General features: G+C 34.9%; 1 protein-coding gene across 1 annotated transcript in view; it reads left to right on the forward strand.

Annotated features, from left to right (window-relative positions):
• Positions 1-316: 316 nt before the first annotated feature.
• HMGCLL1 (3-hydroxymethyl-3-methylglutaryl-CoA lyase like 1) overlaps positions 317-23,787 on the forward strand; it is a 56,433-nt gene continuing 32,962 nt past the window's right edge. The window contains exons 1-5 of the mRNA XM_026074266.1: positions 317-388; positions 1,376-1,483; positions 6,525-6,620; positions 8,019-8,167; positions 21,147-21,210. Of these exons, the coding sequence (XP_025930051.1) occupies positions 6,525-6,620; positions 8,019-8,167; positions 21,147-21,210 (309 nt within the window). The 5' untranslated portion in view covers positions 317-388; positions 1,376-1,483. The remainder of the gene's footprint in view (positions 389-1,375; positions 1,484-6,524; positions 6,621-8,018; positions 8,168-21,146; positions 21,211-23,787) is intronic.

A 23,787-nucleotide genomic window follows, 5' to 3' on the forward strand; every position in this document is an offset into this window, starting at 1 on the left:
TTTGAAATGGGACTATTTCTCACTTTGTAAAACACAATGGTCATTTATGGTTTTATTTACGTTCTTGTAATAAACATTTGTGGCCTCAGAGGAGCAATGGAGCATGCATGGAGATAACTTCTGTTTTTAACTTTTATTCCCTAATTCAAGGTGCGGAACATGTTCTCACAAATTTTTAAGGGTAGTGAGCAAACTTACTGTTGATAAAATGACTTCATACCCAGAATCATGTAAGAAGACATGTGCAAGCTGTATCTTTGATCCTAGTGATCTTCACTGTTTTGTGTTCATTGTGTGATTTTTGTTTCAGGAATCTAAAACATCTGGACTGCCTGAGTATGTGAAGATAGTAGAAGTTGGGCCAAGGGATGGTTTACAAAATGAAAAAGTAATCTTTTTCTCTTTTTTTTTTTCACATGGATATAAGCATTATTGCCATTAGAAAAGTAGAAATATCATTTAATCATTTGTTTTTCATTATGCACTATAAATATATTTGTATATTTATTTATATATTAATGCCTTGTATATTAGTATAAAAGTATATTACTGTTTATCAGATACTACATCATACTTATTTCTTGCTATACTTGGTTAACTAGTTTTATTGTTACTCATCCTGCATTTTTTCTCTGGAATTTGTCTTGTCAACCAATTACATTCTGTCATAACATAATTGATAAACATCTTGAAACACTAGCTCTCTTCATAACATGTTCATGCTGCATGTCCTACTATAGTAGTAATAATACAATAGATATTATCATGCTTCCTGTTGAATTGGTGTGTAAGAAAGAAAAGTACTCTTTTTGTGATATTATTTGCCCAAAGGGTGGTAGGGAAGCATGGAAGAAAAGTAAAAGAGACTATGTAAATAGGGTGCACGTATCAAAGCAGTCACCTCTTTCAGCAAATAGATTAAGCTTACATATGCTGTTCTTACTGATGACAAAGGTGTTAACAGTGTTAATAGTATTAACGGAATAGGAGAATTACTCTGCCGCAACTGTGGGGCTTTTTTTTTTTCTTTTTCCTTTGGCTGGATTATTCTGTGTTATTATTTCCTTTGTCACTTCTTTGGTATGCTGGTATTTGGTTACTAATAATCAGTGAGGCCAGATCTATATGCAATTACATGGAAGTGCTTTCACATTCTTTTGTGATGGACAAAAAATGGAATAGGATCATGTACACTGCTTAGTGCTTTTCTTGTGCGGTAGTTTCCTACTGTCAGTAAAGGGTATAGATATGGTATAAGTTATAAGCATAGTTCATTACTTTAAACAAAGTATTGGTTATGTGCTAAGAACATTTCTCTTCCAAAAGATTCTTACTGCATGGAATACTTTACTATAGTATGTCTCTGTGTTCATAGGTCATAGTCCCAACTGATATCAAAATTGAGTTAATCGACCAGCTTTCCAAAACAGGCCTGCCTGCAATAGAAGTGACCAGTTTTGTTTCATCCAAATGGGTGCCTCAGGTATGTAAAATCATCACCATTAGAACTATTTAAATTTAAATGCTATTCCATGCAATGTAGTTTTCTAATGCCTTAGCCTGTTTCACTATACAAGAAAATAGGACAGAAGTAATCTGTTGTTTTTTGTAAAATTTACACCATTTACACAGTTTAAAAGTTTTACAGTTTTATCCAGGTCCACTGAAGTTGGGCAAATTATTGAAAAGTAGTAAGGTGTCAAAGCATATACATATCTTTATCTATCTATCTCTTTGTCCCACAAGTTATATTCTAGTGAAAAATATCAAGATACTGCAGCACAGATATTTCCTTTTTCTTGGACACTTCACCAGGTTCTTTTGAATATTGATAAAGTTTTAAAACTGAAAGAACTTCTGATATCTTCATCTGTCCATTGAAAGATTTGTTGGAACATGAGGGCTTTCCAATTATAAGGTGTTCTGCCATCTAATGTTTTACCTGATTTACATACCTGTGGGTCATCTGCAGTACATGCAGACACAGTCAGTGTCAAAAAAATTAGTTTTAAGAAAAGCCAGCAAGCTAGGCAGGAAGCTGGTTAAATCTAGTCAACAGAGTTAGGGAGCAGCAAGGACAGGTGGCTTCACAAAAGATGGGGAACTGGGAGCCAATGATAACAAGGTGAGCAGAGATTGTGGCCTCACTGACAAAGGGGCAGTCCCACCCAAGAGCAGAGCAGGTCTGGTGAAGGTAACCAGGGAAGTCAAGCATACAGATCTGCAGGCAAGTCCATAGTGACGAGGCAGATACAAGGTCAAGCCAGGAAGTCAAGTCTCTGAGTCAGAGTCAATGAACAGAGGTACAATCAACAGGATACAGAGCCAAGCGTGAGCTTGGCTGCGATGCAACCGCAGTATTTCTCAGGCAGGGAGAGAGCATGTTCTGTGGAACATTCATGGTGGAGGGGACCTCCTGTGGAAGCAACACTAATACAGAGCCTACAATCAAAGAAGGGAAAGCTAGGTGTGTGGGGTTTGTGCAAATAGGGGAAACTTCGTAGCAATGCTCCCTGGCACCAGCCAAGGGGATAGACTTCCCAGGCCTAGGGGTTATGTGGAATGTCATGGAAACTTGACACTCTCCTGAACCCAAACATAATTTCCTTGAGTATCTGCTGTGTTTGGTATATTGAGCACTGAAACATGTTGCCCAGAGAGGTTGTGGAGTCTCCATCCTTGGAGGCGTTCAAAACCCGACTGGACACGGTTTTGGGCAGCCTGCTTGAGCTGACCCTGTTTGAGCAGGAGGGTAGGACCAGATGATCTCCAGAGGTCCCTTCCAACCTCAACCGTCTGTGATTCTGTGATTCTCATGTATATATCTACCATACAGTTGTCCTTGCCCAAACACTAACATTATAAACATTCACATACGAACAGACACACATGCACTTGCATGTTGAAGGATTCCGATTGAGGGAGCAGCGTTGCAGATTTTACACAAATTTTGAATGTGCCCTGAAAGAGGCAGAGACTTTTCACAATAATCACTAATATACAGAACATTCTTTATGCTCAGTGCTATGTTGTACTTGTAGAATAGAGACAAGGGAAGTACTCTTGTGTTTTATTTTGTACTTTATTTAAATATTCGATCAGCTGTAAGTAAGAAGTAAAGAGCTAAAAGACTAAAGAACTGAGGTGATAGGTCATTAATATAATTTAAAGTTGCTCCTACCTATTTCCTACTCTTCTGAGAACTAATAAACATTGATGTAAAACAGAAAAGTTACATACTTCTTTTCTTTCCCCTAAATAAAATTTAATTTTCCACATTGGGGAATGTGTTTGGAAGATCTAAATTTGGGACTTTGGCATATGTAGTAGCTGTTAGGCACCTTAGTTATTTTACAGATCTAGCGCTCTATCAGTGGCCATACTGAGTTTTGATGTATTGTAATAATTTGCTCATTGCTTTTCCAGAATTAATTTCTATTTTTGCTACAGTTCAACAGAAATCTCAGCCTTTCTGAAGTCAGCAGCAAAACTATATTGCCAGTAGAGGTGCCAGGTTTTCATTTGAGATTTAATGCTGCAAATGCAGGCCTAGTTCTGAAATATACTATGTAGCTCCTGTTTGTGCAAACTTAATTATTGCCTGCAGGTAAAGAAATAAGTCAATCCTTGTTTATATCATATAAACTCATTTTCAAGAAGTTACACACTTGCAGCCGCAGAAACATTTGATGTTTAGTAAGGACTACACACATTATTTGAGAAGTAAAACTTGAAATTAATTGATACAAAAAAAATTTTTTAATGTTTTTTGTTGTCTTCTGTCAAAATGTATAAAAGGTTTATCCATTTTAAACTGAGAATGAGCCCTGGGACTGGACTGTGTTCCAGACTTTCCTCTGAGAAAAACGTGGTAGGCTCATAACTTACCTTGCTCAATAGCTTACAGAGCAGACTGGCTGTACAGCACTCTCTAATGGGCTCTCAATTTATTTCAGTATTCCCGGAACCACCAGGGAAGGGCCCAAAGGAAGGATAAAATGAAAGGGGAAGAGAACAGTGACAACGCAGAATTTCTTAGTTGTCAACACCACAACAATGTATTTTGAGATTGTTTCCATTAGAAGTGCTTAGGCTAGGTTTTTCCAAGGACCATCACACTTTGGCAGTTACAGCAACAGAGAATAGTGTAGGGATTTTAAATATGCGAATGAAAAGTCTAAAGCAAAGGTAGATTTCTTCCTTTCTTGTTTAATTATTTGCTTTTCCTGTGAGCCCTTAGGAGTACCAAGTTTAGCTTTGGTTTTGTCAGTTTTGGAAAAAAAAGAACAATCCCTTCTTATCTTAAATTCAAGTCTGAGTACTTTATTTTAATGGCTTAATTTGTGTTTAAAATGTTTTTAATTTAAATAATAAGATTGTGTTGCTTTGATAGGGAGTGCAGTCTTGACTTTGTCTTTTCTGTGCTCCTTTCTTTTTTCTTTTCGTAGGTCATGGGAATAGAATTCCTGGTTATGTTTAGATCACTCATTCACTTATTTCTTTTTTTAGTATTTTAAAGCTCTTTTATGGTTTCCCACCCAGTGTTTTTTTTGGCAAAGATTTTATTGCTGAAAAAAGCTAAAAGAAAAAGTTCCGCAGTAGCAAGGTGCCATATAAAACAGGATCCCACACCTATAACCTAAATGGCCCAAAATTATAAATACCTACCATTAAAAGCTTATTTTTAAAGAAATTTGGAAAAGAAATATTTTACTACAATTTAAAAACTTATAACATGCAATATGTGTTAAAATAGTTTTTTCTTACAGGAAAAATAGCAATGGGACAAATGTAATACATAAAATATTACTTGGACCTGGCAGCTTTATGCTGTTTGAAACGCTGTCGTTTTGGTTTTCTAGTATATTCTAAGTCAGGCTATAATTTTAAAGTATGGAATTAGTTCCAACATTTGCCATTTAATTAATCACTTGTTTTCAAATATTTTTCCTATTCCTGAGAAATGTAGATACTGTTTCTATTAAGGAATGAAAAATTGTTTTTTAAAAATAAGGCATGATAGAATGTATTTTTGTGAGATTATCACATATGTTAGGTGGTCGCACTGATTTACTTTACATAGAAGCAATTACAAAAAGTTGCTTTGTGCCACTGCCTGATTCTTGATGAGAAATTAGTTGTGTATAGCTATGAGGCGCTTTCCATACCATGTATCCACTTCTTTACAGACATATGTTGGGCATGCATGCATTTTTCTGATATTTTTAATACATTTATTTTCATAATAGGAAACCAGTGACGTGAATATTCCAGGATGCCAGTAGTGTTGGCACTTATTGATATGGTATAATTTAATATCTCATATATTTAGAACTGTGATACTGCAAAGCTGTCAATGTATATTACCCATTGTAAATAAGGTGTAACAAAAGCTTTGTTGTTCATATATCTTTTATTAAGGTAGTCCTAAATTGACTTTTCATCAGTTTGAAAAGAATTAATCAGAAAGGCAATTTAATATCAGAGCAAGTATTGTTTGCTTGGAAGATATGATCATGTGAGAGCTGATTTAAACAGCACTGAAAGCACACTATTCAGATTTATCTTTTTAAAACTCAAAGTTTTAAAGACATGAAGTATGAGGGATATGCTTTATTAATTTTATTGTTTCCAGACATGGGCACTGTTAAAACATAAACTCATTTTTCCTACACTTTTTTCAAGAAAATGTGCTGGTCTAAATAATCTACAGTTTATTACATGAATAAGTCTCTGATTAATCTTCTTGATTAGTACATGGAGCTATATTTAATCATGAATGAGAAAAGCATAAGTATATCTTAAAAAGACATAGTTTCTCTTCAGAGGGATGCAGCTTGCGCAGTTAGGTACTGTGAATGAAAACAATTGCTTAAATAAGGTAGTTTTCTTTGACCTGTTCATAACATGTTGTTTGCTATAATAAAACAGAATTTTTTTCTATTTAAAAGAAAATTCTAAGTATATTAAGAAGTTACACTATACAAAGAACTGGATTTTGCTATATATTTTAAGAATAGTTTTGTTGYGATTAGTCTTTTCAGATATGCCAATTGTCATTTTGAGTAGAATTCAAGTTCAATTACATTTAAGACTAAAGTCTTTTTTAGCCATTTTCAGTCATGCTGAATTTTGTGGAAAATTTTAAAGGTTTTGTTGGTTTTGAAATTTTCATTATTCTGTTAGTTCTACTGGTTGAGTCTGTTGAAGTAGGTTTAAAATTGCAGTAATCCACATGATCACAATTTTATCAATACACGTTTTTTACAGATACAAAAGAAACACTCTGGAAATTTTATCTCCAGTTCTATAATAATATAGAATTTGAAAGCATACGCCTCAAGTATTCAAAAGTTAAGAAATGTAAAAAATGGGTTGTTGTACAATCTCTATTTAACCACTTTGCTGTTATACTTTTTTACGAACTGTATACCTAATGAAGACAAAAATACAATGTAAGATAATTTCTGCTTTACTATATAAAATCAGAAAATAACTGATAATAAAATATTTATCTCTTTTAGATGGCAGATCACAAAGAAGTAATGAGAGGCATTGAGCGGCATCCTGGAGTCCAATATCCTGTTCTCACACCTAATCTTCAAGGTTTTCATTCTGCTGTAAGTGCATTTCTAGAAGATGTCTATAATTGGTGCTTTCATATTTCAGATACTTTCAGTTTAGTACCAAAAACTACTTATTTAATATCATATACCCTGTTCTGTTAGTACTAAGCTATATTTTAATAAAAACCTGTCAGTTTCTGTGGTGAAAAATGACCAAATTTACAGAATGACATTAAATACTATATGTTCATATTGTAATAGCGGTACCAATCAGTCTTTGCAAGTTGCTATGAATGATGCTTCCATAAACAGAGAAAGAAAATTCCTTTTCTTTCTTTGACTTGTTAGTCCTAGAAGAGTTTCTGAAAAATGGGATTTTATTGGAAAGTAGTGAGACAATTAAATGAAAATGTTTTGTAGGACTATATTAGATTTTTTTAAATTTTGAACCCATTTCAGTAGAATTCAAAAACTGTTAAATGTTTCAGTTCATACAAGACATATTCAAAATAATAAACTCGGAATGAAGTGTTAGAACTTACAAAAACAGAGCATTTCAGTCTTCTTAAAGCAATACATTTTGATAGTCAAATATTTACAGGTGTTTTTTGTTTTCTGAAGAGTTTTCATGCTTTCTATACTTTGTTTGGATCTAGGACAAGCCATATTTGGAATGCATACTCCTTGTTGGATGTTTATGGCTTAGTCTGATTCAGTTTTTATACTGCATGTGTGACCTGTGTACACAGGAGATTTAGCTATAGCAATGTAGTCAGATTTATAATACTACACTTAGTCCGCAATGGTAGCCGTATGAGTTGAATTATATCTGCTATATCTCTATACCCTATTTGGTGATACAGTGAAAGTAAAACAGTTGTGAGTCCTGAATTCTCTTTCGTTGATATTTATTTTCTCCCTTCCATTGGAAAAGATTTTTGTTCTTGTCAGGGTTGCTGAAGCTTAAATGTTATTCTGCAGAAGCAGATATTGTTGCCACCCTGAACATGTGCAGGTCACAGAGCTTGTCCTAAGCATGAGAGTGACTTCCTGCCATTCATAAAGAGGATGGACAGAGTTTATGAGATCTCCTTCTTTTTTGAAAAATGAAATATAAATATCCATCACTGTTATTTTCATGGTTGGATTTTATATAATTTCCTACATCTTAATACCTACATTTATCATTTAAAAAATGTATGCTTATGCAGTTGACAAGACGAAGAAGGAAATATGCCATAGTGATGTGAATTCATAAAATTAGTTTCAATCTCTTAACATGCAAATAGATTAAAGAACATTTGGAATTAAAATTGCATTTATACTTTAGTTATGGGTGAGACTTCTAATGTACTTAAAACTAAAACTCTAGAATATTTTACAGAATTAAACACTTAATTTAATCTTTTAATATGTTGTTACTCTTCTGTTTTATTGAAATATATCTTTCAGATTGCAGCAGGGGCTACAGAAGTCTCAGTATTTGGTGCAGCATCTGAATCTTTTAGCAAAATGAATATTAATTGTTCAATTGAAGAAAGCATAGACAAATTTGAAGAAGTTGCTAAAGCAGCAAGAAATATGAATATTGCAGTGCGTGGGTAAATATAAAGATTCTTAAGTAATTCATAGTTACTGGAGTTGTTACGATTTCTTTTTCTGTACCAGTAGAAAAGTATGCTATCAAATTTTTACACTCCAATTGAAATAATAGTCTTTGTTATGAAAATGATTTATAAAAAATTGAATATATTTAGCATTTTGCTCTATATTTTGTAACTACTATTGGTAACTTTAATTTTGTTTGGAAGTTTCAAGAAATAAATTGTTTTGTATATAATTATCTATTTTCTTATAGAAATTTAGTCAATTTTATTTCCACAGATGACAGAATTTTTTTTTTGTGCTGCTAAGAACTCATAACACTGCTGAACCTTGAAACATATTCTGCGTATTTTTATTTTATGTAGTGTTGGTTATATATCAATTCATACATTATAGAATCAAGGTATAAAAATGATGGAACAAATTTATTCCTACAAAAAAAAAAAATTCTTGACAAAAGTTATTCTGGAAACTCCAAGTGCTGCAGTATGTGGAGTCTATAGTGCATAAAACTCTTAATTCTTCTAGTATTTATCTTTCTCTGAGTATTTTCTTTTAAACTTGAATTACTCCTGAATGATACTGGCCCTTGAGCAGTCTCTCCTTTTCAGTTGCGTTTTCCATTGCATTACACAAAACTGTGTATCTAAGGTTATTTGTGAAAATCCTTGTGAATGCAAAAAAGCTCACATAGATTTAAGGGGAAACTCAACAGTCAGATCCACTGTCTGTTACTAAGAGAAACTACATCAGGCTCAGGAAGTACCTGTAGCTGAAAGCAGATAGAGGTAGGTACCTCAGAGACTCAGTGCCTGAAAACCTGTCTGGGAATAATACTGGGATCTCTCTTTCCTCCAGAAATAGTGATGAGGTCATGCTACTGCTCACTTTTTGCATAATACAGTGGTAGTTAGAGCATTTGCCTTGAAAAAGGGAGATCTGACTTCTAGTTCTGCCTCAGCCTCAGGGATTTTTAACACATATCTCATACATGCTTGGGGCCTTTTTCCCTGGTCTAGTTAAGTGTTTTAGGTTAACAGTTACTGGATAAACAAATAAGAATTTTCACTGGATTAAGAAATAAAAACTTGTACCAGAATTTAAATACTCTACCTACCTACTAATCTCTCAGGTAGAATCAAGCTCTGTCCTCCTGACCTCTTACAAAAGGTCTGTTGTTTAAAAGATCTTTAGCACTACTCTTTGCCATGTTTCTCTGAAATTAAATTCTGTGCTGAGAACATAACTAGCAAATTGGGTTCTTCAGGAGGATTAAGCTCAGGGATACCTAAATTTTAGTTCCCAAATAAGTGTAGGAGACAGGCAGTCAATTCAGAGAAGACATAACCTTAGGTACTGGTGAAAGTTTTAAGTAAAAACTTTTGTTTCCTGGTTTTCTCAAATGTCTCAGCATATCAGGCAATAATTTCTGTTTCATATTCCTGTATTTCACTACCAAAATTCAGCCAAATCGTACAACAGAGCCAGGCTACCATCAAGGGAATCCTCAAGGCTTGTAGACTGTCTGTATGTTTGGATAGCTATGAGTGTCAACAAATGGACTTTGCAGCAGAAGATGTAAAGTCGTGATGCTGAGGAAGCTCCCTGTTGTGAACTCCAGATTGATGTTGAAGCATGAAATGGTAACTTGTCTTCTCTGCCTTAGTTTGTACATGTTTAATAAAGTGGCAACCTGCTGCTTTTTTTCCACATAATGTATGTCTAAGGCATTTGTAGCATGCCAGTAGCAGTTATTCTGGCTGTTATGCACTGACATGATGGAAATGACTGTTCCCATGATAGAATTCTACAGTGTTTCCATACATTTATTGTCTACTGCCTGATCAACTCTATGTGGCAGAGAGGAAGAAATAAGAGGCAGAAAATTGTCAGCTAGAAAGAGCAGAAAAAGAGAAAATAATATTATAATAATGAAGAATAAAAAGAAGGAAAACAAGATAAGGGGGCACAAAGAGAGGGGTATAAGGTACCAGGTAATGAAGCAAAGAGAAAAAACAGTAATCCAGAGATGAGGAGAAATGAGAAAATTGACCTCAGGGAAAATATAGTCAGATTATTTTTTAAAAGTGTGTATTTTGTGCATCTAATACCAAAATCTGTAATTTCACACCAGTATGCAAACTTAGGCAACCTTCACATAGTACGTACAGGATGTTTTCAGTAAGTGTGTCATGCCACATGCAATACGTTACACAATGCTTCAACACTGGACTGCTTAATATCAGATATATTACAAAGCACATATATTCAAAGCCATGAATGAAACTGATTTAATTTCACTCGATCTGTAGCTTTCTTCTTCATGCTTACAGGTCTAAGAAAAGTGAATCATTCAGAATGAGTAAGCCATCAAAAGAATCATTGGATTTGTGAGATTATAACTGAGTCAAAAATCCAATTAGAGAGAATAATAATATTGAGGAGAAACTAAATTTATATTACAGCTATTTTCACCACAGGATGTTAGCTTTGGAACTAGTTTGTTCTAGCTAAAATTAGACTTTGAAGCATCAAGAAATAAGATGCTGGTTTAAAGTTATACTTTAAAAATCAGTAAGCTACCAGGAGAAGACTATCTGGTATTTGTCTGGGGGAGTCTAAAATAATTGAATAATGAAATAGCTAATCTGCTATGAATATGTTAAGAATCTAAATTGGAGAATATGTATCCTTATTTCATAACAAAGAAAACTAACTGATGTAATAATTCTCAGCATCTAAAACGTTGACCAAACATGGATTTCAGTATAATGAATATGCTGAAAAGAAAGTTTTGAGCATGTTAGTAAGTTAGAAGATAAAAGAGAACTGGTTAACACAAACTGTTTGAACTTTGAGTGCCTTTTAAAAAATCCTTCCTAGAGATCTTTAAAGGAGATAAAATAGTTATTAATGAGAAGTAAATTGTTGCTATGCATTAGAATCTGGATAAATATGTTTTCAAGAGAATAATTACCAAGTATTGTGATACATTGAGTCTTGTTCCTCCCTATTCATACTGACTGAGGTGCACTCCTCAAGAGTTGCAGAAATGTGGGAATCTGTAAGAAGCACTGAGACTTAATGATTGCTCAGAAATAAAAAATCAAAAGGATTGTTTTGTGTCCTTCTACCTCAGTACTTTCTGTTAAAATCCAGTGTACTGTCTTTGGTAGAGTAGAATTCTGAACACCAGGAAAATATGAGCAAGTAGCAAGAACATACAAATACAGAATTCTAAAAGGACTTTTATTTTAATGGTGATATCATAGTACTTTAACAAAACTCTGGAGGTAGACTTAAAACTTCTAATTAGTTAAAAATCAAAGAAATACCCATAAAGAAGAAGCATCAGTTTTGGTTCCAAGTTGAGAAAGTAAATAAATCTATTTACAGCACTTCAGATATTTGTGAGGGGGAACATTATGGAAGTAGATCATCAATGCCAACTTAATTCTAGAAGATCGAAACATAATTTCTCTTGTACCACCCAACAAAAGTCTGCACTGCTGTAGGGAATTCATTAGGATTTGAGTGGAATTAGTTCATTAGTTCCCAAATATTGCAATATGTTTAGGAGACTTTCTAAATGATTAATCTGCTTAAATACAGTGTAAAACTCCACAAGCATCTATTATATAAAACACAGGGCTTCCCCTCCCAAGTGAAAATGAGGTGTAGGAAAGATAATCAGAAAGTGAAACTTAGGAACAGCTTTGGTAGAAATATTCATTGCAATCAAGGGGTTAGTTTTTCCTGGAGAGGTAACAATCAAAAAAAATCTGCTATCAAAGCCTTTGATTTATGATCTTCTCCCTTATTTAGCTGCTACTGAAAAGGCTGTTTTGAGTGACAGATTTGAGAAGTGGCATTTTCCTAAAACATTTGTGCATCCCCTGCAAAATTTTCTAAATGCTGAAACAGTCAGGGCTTTCTGGCAAATCTTTCTTTATGTCATGTTCTTTCCAGATCTGTGTTGTGAGTGTCACATAGGCAAGTCAAGCAGCCATAGAAAGAGGGGCAGAAACTTAGAGTTCCAAAAACTGGAATTTGGGAGTTTTTGTTGAATACTGTCAAAGCCACCGTTTTAGAAATAAAAGGATGGTATGTTAAATACTTCAGTTTACATTCAGTATTTTGAATTGGTACTCATTATTTTACTGATTGTTTTTTAATTTTGAGGAGATTCAGGTTTTATTTCGTTTAGTGGCTTTATTTAATTATGATAATTATATATTGTTTACAACTATCATTGTAACATGAGGCATTTAAGTCTGAGCTTGTCATCCTAAATTTGCTTTTAGTTACTGGATAGGCAGCCTTCAGGCTATTTATCATACATGCTTTAAGTCCCTACCTTTGGATAAGATGATTCACCCTCAGGGTGATCCTTCCTTTGGGCTCTAAAGGAGCTTGGATCCTATCCTCTGTTAGTAATCCTGTGGATGGCCTATCTAAGACATGAGATGTAGATGATTTTCTTTGATATCTGAAGTTAGAACAGATGAACCTGATCCTACCTGTGCATAGACCAAGGATTAGCACCTTGTAATTTATGTAAATTACAATAGATATAATAAACGCGTTAGTAGGCTTAGTGGTACAAGATAACACGGAATAAAGCGGTGGACAATGATATGCACTCTGTGCACTGAGAATTTTTATCACCCTATTGGAGAACCAAAGCAAAAACCTGCAGCCTTTGCTCAAGAAAACTCCCACAGCTACACAGTTTGGCTTCTAATGTAAATTTTGTAGGCTAAATATTTTGTTTGAATTACTTAGGTAGTAAAAATATTAATATGCATAAATTGTATTTATATTATTTTCAAAACAGAGATTGTTTCCTTTCTAAAGCACTACTGTTGTTTAAAGTGTTACTTATTTTCAGGAAATGGATAATTTAGTGCTTTGCCCTAACTCCTTACTTGTGCAGTTGAAAAATACTTCCAAAAATAATTTTAAGGGGTTCAAATTTTATTTCCTATTTTTACTGGCTATTTAGAATTTATGTAGTGAGTGTAAATCATTGACAATCCTTGAATCTTATGAAAAATGCACTCAAACAGTTGAAACTAAACTTTAAGCTTTTGCATGTCTTACTGTTGCTACAGCTGCACTAGCATTGACTCGATCATCATCCAGAAAATTTATGTTGTCAGCTGTCACATTTAAAATCTGTAGCACAGTACACAGTTTTCTAAATGTTTACTAAATTAGTTTAAATGTTTATGAAGAACTGAAATCTTGCATATGGTCTTAGAAGTTAGACCATTTATTAGTGTCATAAAGGGTTTTTTATTTTTATTTTTTTGTACATGCATTAAAACTTTATAATAACATCTGGGACACATTCTGTGGAGACACTGTGCCAAATCAGTGTTCTAAACTGTGGTCAGCTAATGACTACTATGCATATTTTGCATGTGAAATGGCACAAAATACTGTTACTTTTAGGACTGCATCTTTTAATGCATAATTCAGGTACTATTAAAAAATATTACTACTTTTCCAGTGCTTAAAGATGAAGCCAAACAGTCAGGATTGGTGGAAAGCTGTGGCATGTGCTGATTGCAAGTAGTCACTTGGATTGTGTTTTAATTTAAATATAATGTAAATTTAAATGTAGTATACAGAGAAATTGTTAGACAAATACATTCTAGTTAAGCTAGATTCCTCCAAGTGAATGTAATCCAAAATTTAAAAAGACACAAAAATAAATTGCAATTACTACATGGAAGAACAAGTTCCCTGGGTGGAATGAAGTAAGGAGTCCTCTGTCCCCGTTTTCCCACAAATGGAACTTCAGCACATGCCTTGTGTCCTGTAACAGTGAAATAGCTTCAGAATAACTTCTGTTGAAACAGTCAGTTCTGTATGTGACTGTTGTAGTTCAAATGCAAATTTACTGGGAATATAAAAGCCGAAAGTTGTATTTTTTCTGTACCAAAAAAGCACCTCCTCGTGACCATCATTTAAAAACCATCTTGCATGCTTACGTCCCAATCCTGAAAAAGTTTTGTGTGAATAGCCCTTCTGAGGCCAGCTGGACTATTTGCATGTGCAAATGTGAATGTGCATGCAAATGTTTAGAGGTTCGGTGTTAGAAAAACAGATGGCAATGTTTGCTGTAAAATAACTATTTTAACTCTAAAAGCCTTTTTTTAAGAAGCTGCTGCTTCATAAAATAGAGCACATGTAATCATACGTTAATTCTAAATTGATGTATGTAATTCCTTTAAAATATATTTTGCAGACCTATAACTTTTAAGAATGAACAGTATGATGAAGTTCGCAATACATAAAAGAATATTGAAATATATCAATATTTAGCTTATATTTGTCTTTGTATAAAATGCAAATATTGGTTGATATCCTTGAAATACAGGAATAATATTTGCTATGACAGATAGGTACCACACTGATTATTGTTTTATTTAGTATCTTTAAATACCACAACTGATTCTTTTTATATTATGCTATAATAAAGGTTACAGGTTACTACAGATACATTTTCTTGTTGATTATAGGAAAGAATTATTATTTTATTTCTGTGATAATGGACAAGGTAAGATGCAAAATAATAGAAATTATCTAAAAAATCAATTTGGTTGTCTTGAATCCGCTAGTGATATTTTGATTTATTTTGAAAAAAATGCATTTTTGAGAACACATTGATTTTAATATACTTTATAACAAATAATTCCAGAAATTAATTATCAGCTATTTAATTTGAATATTGTTAGAAAATTCTGACTATCAAGATAATCTGATCTTTATGATTCAGTTTAATAATGCCCCTTTTCCTTTTATTACATTTCATATTAACTTCTTTAATATAAGACATTTGGCTGGCCTTATAACACTGTATTTTATATATCTAATTAGAAGTACCATGAGATAAACTCCAACAATGCAGTCTTGCACAAATCAATACAGTTCAAAGCTGCATGTATTTTATAAATACAGACAGAAACTTTGAACTCAATTATTTTCTGGCATTTTGGAATACTTAGGGCTGGAGTACACTTTTTTTTKGGGGGGGTATTGCTTTAAATTCCCCTTTTTTAACTACCTTGTGTAGTTCTTTAGCATAGTCAGTTATATTGATAGCAGGGTCTATAAGTCAGCCTAAACTTGAGACTGTGCAAACAGCACAATGTAGACGAGCCTTTAATAGAATTAGAAGCAACACATTTTAGTGTGTAAGTGGTAAACAAGTCTTTGTGCTTACACTGTATTAAGCCAGCTGCTCTCAGTCCCCTGGCACAGCTTGAGAATCCAGAGATTGCTAGGATGTGGGGATTTGGTGTATTTCTCTGTACTGGAGACAGGTTAAGAAAAAGATGTAGGAGCCATTATACTAGCTCTATCTTACTGCATGATTACACTATGTAGGAGGAGAGCTTTTCCTTAGGAATCACTTTATACCACCTTTCACACATTTTTTTGTGCCTGCAGAAAGGTAGAAAGTGATACTGGTGGGCCAAAGGAGATAGTGGGTTTTGTTTTTTAATAAGTGACACCTGAGGAAATTCAAAATGATTTCTGTTTCTTCAAAAGGATAATGTAAAATTAGACTCTAAATATTAGTATCAAATTATAAGATAACAATACAGTATGTCTGCTGGTATGTTATTGATTGGTGTACAGATAATCAAATACATTAAATCTGAAGTGGTTAAGTGGCCCTTGATTACAGTAATAGTTTTGTTCTATTTTTTAAGCAGAAAGTTACATTTTGCATCACTTTACACAAACTGTAGCAGAATTTCTGGGCACTCAAAAAATAATAAAGAATATTATTTATCATAGGTTTTCACTTGGAATAGCATGTATATTGTTTATAAATAAGTACTAAATAAAAGGAGGTTTTTTTCAATAAAAAATCAAATGCGGAAAAAAATCCTGGCCTTATTTACACATTTTGGACTTGGCTTGGAGATTCTGTTTCTGGAAGAATCTCCTTTCCCTCCCCTCTTCTTTCTGTTTTCCCTCTCCTTACAGTAAAGATTGCCTGTTTCTAACAAACGGCTTCCTCTGCAAAGAGACAGAATATATCAACCTTAATATTACGAATTCACCAAATGATCGGCATATGCATTTTAGCACGAACATCCAATAAAAATAAATACATCTGCAGTGAACATGGTAAATTATATGCGAACTTACACTATAATAATAAACAGGAAACAGCAGCATCTGAGTCTGCAACTGGCTTCTCAGGAGGCTCCATGCTTCCAGCTGTGGTAGCAGCTGTGGATCTGGCTCTGGAAGTCTTGCTGAAACAAGCTGACAAAGGGCTGATTACAACATGGAGTTCAGTTTCTGCTTGGATTCATTTTGCTTTTAACACACTTCGGTTATGAAAAGTTTGCTCATTTACCCRGTTTGTGGTTTTTTATCCTGCACTTCACAGTCATTGGGCTGGTGTGGTGATTATCACCATTCCTACTGACCTTGATCATGGGGACCATATACTGTCTATACCATTTGTGGAACATTGCAGTTTGGTTTGGGCTTATTGGAAGAAATTGAAAACTCTCTTCCTTTCCTATTCCTTCTCCTCGCCATCCCCAGAGACTGTTCAGCATTTTTGTCCAAAATATTATACAGTAAAGTTGTTGGGCTTTATTTTTTTATTTTTTACTGTTGCTATATGCATAAAAAAACAACTTATGAGACGACTGAAAGATACTCACCTGCAGTGAAATCTGGAGAACAAGCAAGAGTTCACTCTGCCTGGTGAAACAAGCAGAGAACTTCTTTTTATCAGTTTTTTACTACAGGGAGTAATTCTGATCTCACAGAACCTGATTGAGAAAAACAGCATCTACCTGTGTTTTCCTAGAGCAGCTTTATAGTGCAGCCTTCACATATTGCAGGTACTTCTTTTCACCTCTGCTTGCGTGGACTCTTTTTTCAATTGTACTCTAAAGACGTGGTTAAGCTACTAAAAACTCTGGCCTTGATTCAGCAAAGATTTAAGCACATACTTAGAATTAAGCACTTCCATTGCAAAGTCTGCTTTGTGAACTTTCAGAAATTTGCTTCTGCTCTCATACTGTGGAGTGTCTCTGGTGAATATCTTGAGACCAGGACAGCCTTTTTCATTACAAATTCTTTTTTCTTTCAGTCCTGCCATCTTTTTAGAAAACAGCTGTATTCTCAACTTAATTGAATCCCAAAATTGAATCCCAGTTGCCTCTGTAACTCATTGCTCAAACTCTTTCTTTCCCTCTGCTTCTTTTCTTCACGCAGGATCTTGCTCCTTTCTCCTAAGGAAAAATAGATATAATATGATCTTCCTTCTGTCATTCTGTTCTCCCTCCCTCTGTAATCCTTCCTCCTTCTTCTCCTCCACTGTCAGAGCAGCAGAAGTTTCTTGTCTACTTTCCATCTGTACCCCTTCCACTTGCCCCAGTGACCCCACGTTCTGCTCTCCCTCTTATTTCTTCCCTCCCTTATTCTCTTTCTTAACCTCTCACTGTCCTCTGGCTCTTTTCCATTGCAATATAAGCAAGCATTTGTGTCTTAAAAATTTCACCGTTGACCCCACTCAGTTCTTCATCTCATATCTCATCGTCTATCTCTTCTTCATTCCTAAGCTCATTGAAGGCGCTGTTTATAATTACTGTCTGGAGACCCTCTTCTGTGATTCCCTCCTATAACTCCTACACTTTGGCTTCTGTTCCTTGCTTGCAACTGCAACAGCTCTCACCAAACTCCCCGATGACAAGATCTCAGAAACAGTAGTCTATCCTCATTCTTTTTGACTTGTCAGTAGTGTTTGCTGCGGTTGACCAGGATCTTCTTTAAAATTTTGTCCTCTGTTGCCTTATGTGGCTCTGTCTTCTTGATTTTTTCTTTCTAAGCATTCCTTCAGCATGTTCTTTGGAATTGTCTCGCAATTTGGAGGGGTGTAGGTGGCGGTCTTGGGGCTCTGCTTTGGCTGGTTTCTTTTCTCTTTTTATGCCTTACGGCTTATTTCAAACACTAAAGAGAAAGTGTAACTGCCAAATGTACCTGTAGATAACAGATCTACCTTTCTATCGAAACCTATCTCCTCTCACTGAAACTTAATTTGGAACTGCACAAATGCAATTACAAAGCATTCCACCCAGAGCTGCCTTGAGTCTAGATGTCTTGGCAAATGCTCAGAGCAGATAGTTGATTATCTTCCCTCATTCGTGTAGACATGCATATTTTCTGCTTTTGTGTGATAGGCTCTCTGTACCCCTGCTAGCTGTACCAGCCCTTCTCTGCATCTGTTCCAGCTTGTATTACTTTTTCTATGAATTACTCAAATTGCATCTCTTATTTCAGTGTTCAAGTGTTATGTTCAAAGGAGAACATAACAAGACCTTGTCAAATAGAATTCATATTTTATGATGTCTACTGAAAATGCTTCTCCTGATGTATGTTTGGAGTGTATTTGATACTTTTACAGCCTCATTTTAGGCATTTCACTTTCTTTGTCATTGCCATCAACTGAGTTCCATTTCTATTGCTCCTGTCCTTTCTCATGGAATCACAATACTTTTTTGTACAATGCCACTAAATTTAATGTTATCATCATGCTTCTACTTTTTATGCCAATTCATTGCATGAAAAAATTAAATAAAAATTGTGCCAAACTCATCCTCAATGAACTCTACTATAAAGAGTTTCTTTTTTCATTCTCCACAGGACTTCATTTTCTCTCTGTTAGGAAGTTCCTTACCTGTCTAATTCTTTTAGTAAACCTATTTTCTCCAGTTTGATATTGAATATCAGTGTCCAGATAGATTATATCTACCATATTTTCCTTGTTTAAAATTTTAGCCTAAACACAATGGTGTAAGCATGCAGAGAGCTCATAATCTCAAACGGATTTGTACACTGTAGTAGACAGATTCCTCAGGTCATCACATACTTTCATACCCCAGCAGGCCCACCTGAATTATGTGAGCTCAGGCAGATTTCTGCTAGCTAGTGTGAACTACAGGGAGTATTTCCTTGTTCTCTAGATACCTTTTGGCCTGCTTTTAGTTTTGTTTGCTCTACTCCATTCCAGATGTCATTCATGCCACATTATCACTACCAAATGCAGGTCTTCTTGATAATAATGTATATAGCTGTTAGGAACATATAAGGTATAGCTAATTAGAGAGACATGTATAAACATTTATGTTTTGCATTTACTTTCTTTGTGTTTAGCACTGTTGCTCACTTCATAATGAGTGTTGTGGCTTATGTTGCAAAATAGTTGCAATAAAAGTCTGTGTGTTCTCTAACTCTAGGTACCATAGTATTATGAAAAAATAATCCTTTGGGTCTGAGATTTTTCATGCTCAGTTTCATTTCAAAATCTGTGTGTATATGTGGAAAATATAAGGAAATTATCTTGAACTGTTTTTGAGTACATGTCACTGAAAAGCAAGGCAGTGTTTTTACTGTTCAAAGTAGCTACTTTTTTATTTTTAGTGTAGATAAGTAAATTCAGAATTTTGAAACTTAAATGGTGACATCTAAATTGGGTGGGATGGTATTCGATGAAGTCTATGGCCAAGTTTTGAAAACCTGGTTTTCATAATAACATACAAATAATTGAAATCATGCCTACTAGGCATCTGGACTAGAATTATGAGCAGGATGTAATGGACCCAACCACTTCTGTGGAAAAAAAATTCATTTCCATTTCTTTGTCAGAGCTAATCAGATTCTTTTTGTGTTCACGGGCTGCTTCTTTCTTGCTGCTAGTTCCACTGTGCAACACCCTACCTTCAAATATTGGAATGGAATATGTTCTCCATGGTAAAATGCTGATAATAACAAATTCACAATTTGTTTTTGCCTGTTGCTCATCCTGATTTCACATTCTATCAATCAATTTCTCCTTCAACTGCAAATAAACAATACCTCCCTTACCCTATGGATCTTGACTACATACAAACTGGCTTCCATTCAATCCAGTTTGCATTATATAGTGTATAATTTTACATTTTATCCTTCCATGTTGATAGAAAGAGAGTGACGGGGAATCGATGAAGGCTCTTGTTCTCCTGTTAAGCAGTTGAGCAACCTCCCATTGGGACTGGGGCTCTGCCTGCCTCTGAATTTGTTGTAAATCCCTCTATGGCCACACTTATTTTGATTTTGAAGGCCTGTTTCTGGTTAGTTTAATCCTATTTCTAATCAATTTAAGATAAACAATTAAAAGTTTAATTGGAATTTCATGGCTTTTAATTATCATTAAAACAGGAAATTTAAACCAAATTCTACATTAACACAGTATTAAGACTGAAGAATGAAGGCTCAGTTGTGGCCTTTTTTGTGCTTTGTGGAGCAGATAGTTGCTGAGAGATGGTCTGGTTTCTCAGTTTCCTTTTGTTCGAAGCCATACCTAAGCTACAGCTAGCAATGGAATTATCATTTTTCTGGGGCGCTGGGATAGAAATACCACTAGAGAAATTGAATGGGGTGGGATTAGAGCTACCCCATTCACCAGAATTCTACTCATGCGATAGCAGGGTTGTTATAAGGTGCTTGTATCTTTGTGTTGCTATCTATAGAATAGGTAGCTGGCACAAGGAAGCAAATGATATCTTACTTCCTCTGGATACCTTGTGTGGGCCAGGCAAGAAAAACCTTGAGCTGGCTCTTAAAATTTAAAAAGGAAATACCAGGACAATTTGAATTTTCCTGCAGCAGCATTAATTTGGCTGCATTGTTGATCCTTTACAATTTGTGACATACATTGATCATAAATAAAGCTATAAAATGTGATCTGTGATTTAAAAAAAAGAAGAGAAATTTTCTATTTTCATCTGATGCGATTTTAACTTTTCATTCAAATCTTTATTCTACATTGACCCACTTAAATATTCAAAGTTATATTTAAGGTAACCTTTTTTTTGAATGTAACATGTGGACCAATATAGATAAGCCTATATAAAACAAAAGTATCTTTGTGTGTTGTTCTTTTTATTGTAGGTATGTGTCATGTGCACTGGGATGCCCGTATGAAGGAAACATCACACCAGCTAAAGTGGCAGAAGTAAGAATGCACTTCTGGCTTGTCTTTTTAATGATAAAAACATACCTTTTAAAATGTGCCTAAGTTATTTTCTCTACTTAATCCTAAAAAGATCTTTAATGAATAAAATTCAAGGAAAACAAACAGAAAACATAGTTTACTCTATAGCTGGTTGCATAACCTCACTATTTTTTTCAACCATATCCAGCCAAGTTTAAGGAAAATAATGTGTTTTTATTATAATTAACCTTGAGGAAAAAAAAAAAGATGCTATTTCCTTCAACAAGATGGCAGGGAAATGCTTAAGGAAATAGAATCAAGCACATATGTCAGTGGACCATGTTGCATGAGATGATTTCCAGCACAACTTCTTGCAAATGGAACGTGCTGTTAAATCTGTTCTGTGCTGGCATGAGCATACTGCTCACTGTCCATCCTCAGTGCCACTACCAAAACATTGTGTTTCTGGCACATGATGTACTAGCATCATGTGATTAAGGCATGAACCAAAACTCTTCCACAACATAATTTCCTGCTACTTACCTTACTATACTCCTATGATGGAATAAGGTGCACCTTCCCTCCCAGCACTTTTCTCCAAGTAAGATAAAGGAGAAGGAAGGAGATGTTTTGTCCAGCCTTTCTCTCCAGCAGAAAAAGAGTTGAGGGCCTAAAAAGGCAGGAGAGTGAAACACAGCTGTCATATTTTGCAGGAAGTCAAAGAGGGCAAAATGGGCAGTGGACATGAAAGTGAGGAGATAATTCCAGAGGCACAATGCAAGACATGCTGACTTTCCTCCTGGAGAAGGATTTGCCTTCTCTTCCACTGTGCATGTTACACTTAATTACCTATTTTTGGCAACCTAGCAGAATCTCCAAACCATTTTTTTTTGTTCTGTAGCAGCTAGTCAGTATTTGTCTTATATCTTGTATTCTGTGTGTGTGGCTTTCAGGTCCTGTCCTCCTGCATCTTCTTCTAGTTTACATTCCAGATGGAACTTGCGATAGTGCTGCTCCCACGGCAGCCACATATACTCTCACTCTTTGAAAAAATAGCTAAATTGGAAGGTATTCAGTATTTCTAAATTAATTGGTTTTAATATGAAATGAAAGTTAGAAGTGACACAGCTTTAGTTAAGCAGTGATGACAGATTCAGCTGTGCTGTTGGTAAATTGCTTACTGCAATATCATGTTCCCCAATAGGCTTCTTTCCATGTGTTGCTCATTTTTTAAAACTAACTACTCTCCTTGCACAGAAGAGCTCCCTTTCATTTTGACAGCGGGAGAGCTATTTAGTGTTCCAAACCTTCAAACTTTTACTCACACAGCTGTTTTATTTTCTGTGTTCATCCCAGTAAGTTTTTTCTTTTATACGTGTACACCATTCTGTATGTGCTTAAAAAATAAAAGGTACCTTGTTATGTTATTAATTCAGGCCCTGATTCAGCAAGCATTGATGGTTATCTAGAAGCATCTGATTAGCTGTTAATGGGTTTTACATAAACACATGCACTCATTCTTTGCTGAATCAGGATTATCAAAATTACTGGCTGTGCTGCTAAACCCTGTCAGAGAGCTGCCTTGCTGGTCATCATCTTTCTCAGAATGGGAGCATATCACTCCCTTGACTGTGCATTGCCATCAGCAGCTATGACTTTGGTTGGTACTGTTTCTTCCAGGATCAGCGACAGTGACCAGATTTTTTTTAAGCAAAAGCTTTTTTACCTGGAGCAAAAGTAATTAAGAGAAATGGATCACAAACCAATGCATTTCTGGCTTACTAGATATGTAACCATTTTATGGATAAAGATCTAATGGGTCTAAACTTCAGATGCCTTCAGACTTGTAGAATCCATCTAGCACATCCATCTGGTTCTTCTCTCATCCTGTAAAATAAACCACTGCATAGCCCTGTTTTATTACCCTGCTTCCTAAAATGGAGTCACTTTTTAACCACTTATAATCCTCCGATTTGTTATTTTTAACCTTAGACAAATAAGGCTTGAAAGTTGTTGGAAACACAAGGTAACATCCTTGAAACCAGTGTGTTGCCCATTATCTTCCAGCCAGATACTTGGCTGTTTTTATCTGGAGCTTTTGTCTCTCTGCCTGCTTCTTTCTTTCCTTAGCTCCCTTTTAACCTAGATCAGTGAATTCATATAAATATTTTCCAGCATTCAGTAATTTTCCCTTGCTGATCAGGCCACAGAAAATGTATGTATTCTTGTTTCAATATTATTTAGATTATTACAAAGTTTCCCTTACATCACAAGGATTGCAGTGTGTATTTATGCTGTTATTCACTTAAAAAACATCTGTAACTGGAATGCGACCTGTTTATATTCAATTTAAGAGTGTAGTTTTAGATTTTCTTTCCAGCAATAGGATTGTTCACATGCTTAAGGGGTTGCAGTACTGGGTCAGCAGCTCGCATTTTGGTCAATGCCTGGCATCAGGGCAGTACTCCCACGAGGAGCAGCACAAGACTCATGCGTAGTAAAACTGTTGAACAGTGAGTGCAGAGCACAACGCTTTTCTATTAACAAAGCTTCAGCCTCATCATCATGTTCTGATTAAACTGACAAAACAATGTGTTC

The sequence above is a fragment of the Apteryx rowi genome, unplaced genomic scaffold (assembly GCF_003343035.1).
Source record: "Apteryx rowi isolate R43461 unplaced genomic scaffold, aptRow1 scaffold_383, whole genome shotgun sequence".
In the NCBI taxonomy this organism is placed as follows: domain Eukaryota; kingdom Metazoa; phylum Chordata; class Aves; order Apterygiformes; family Apterygidae; genus Apteryx; species Apteryx rowi.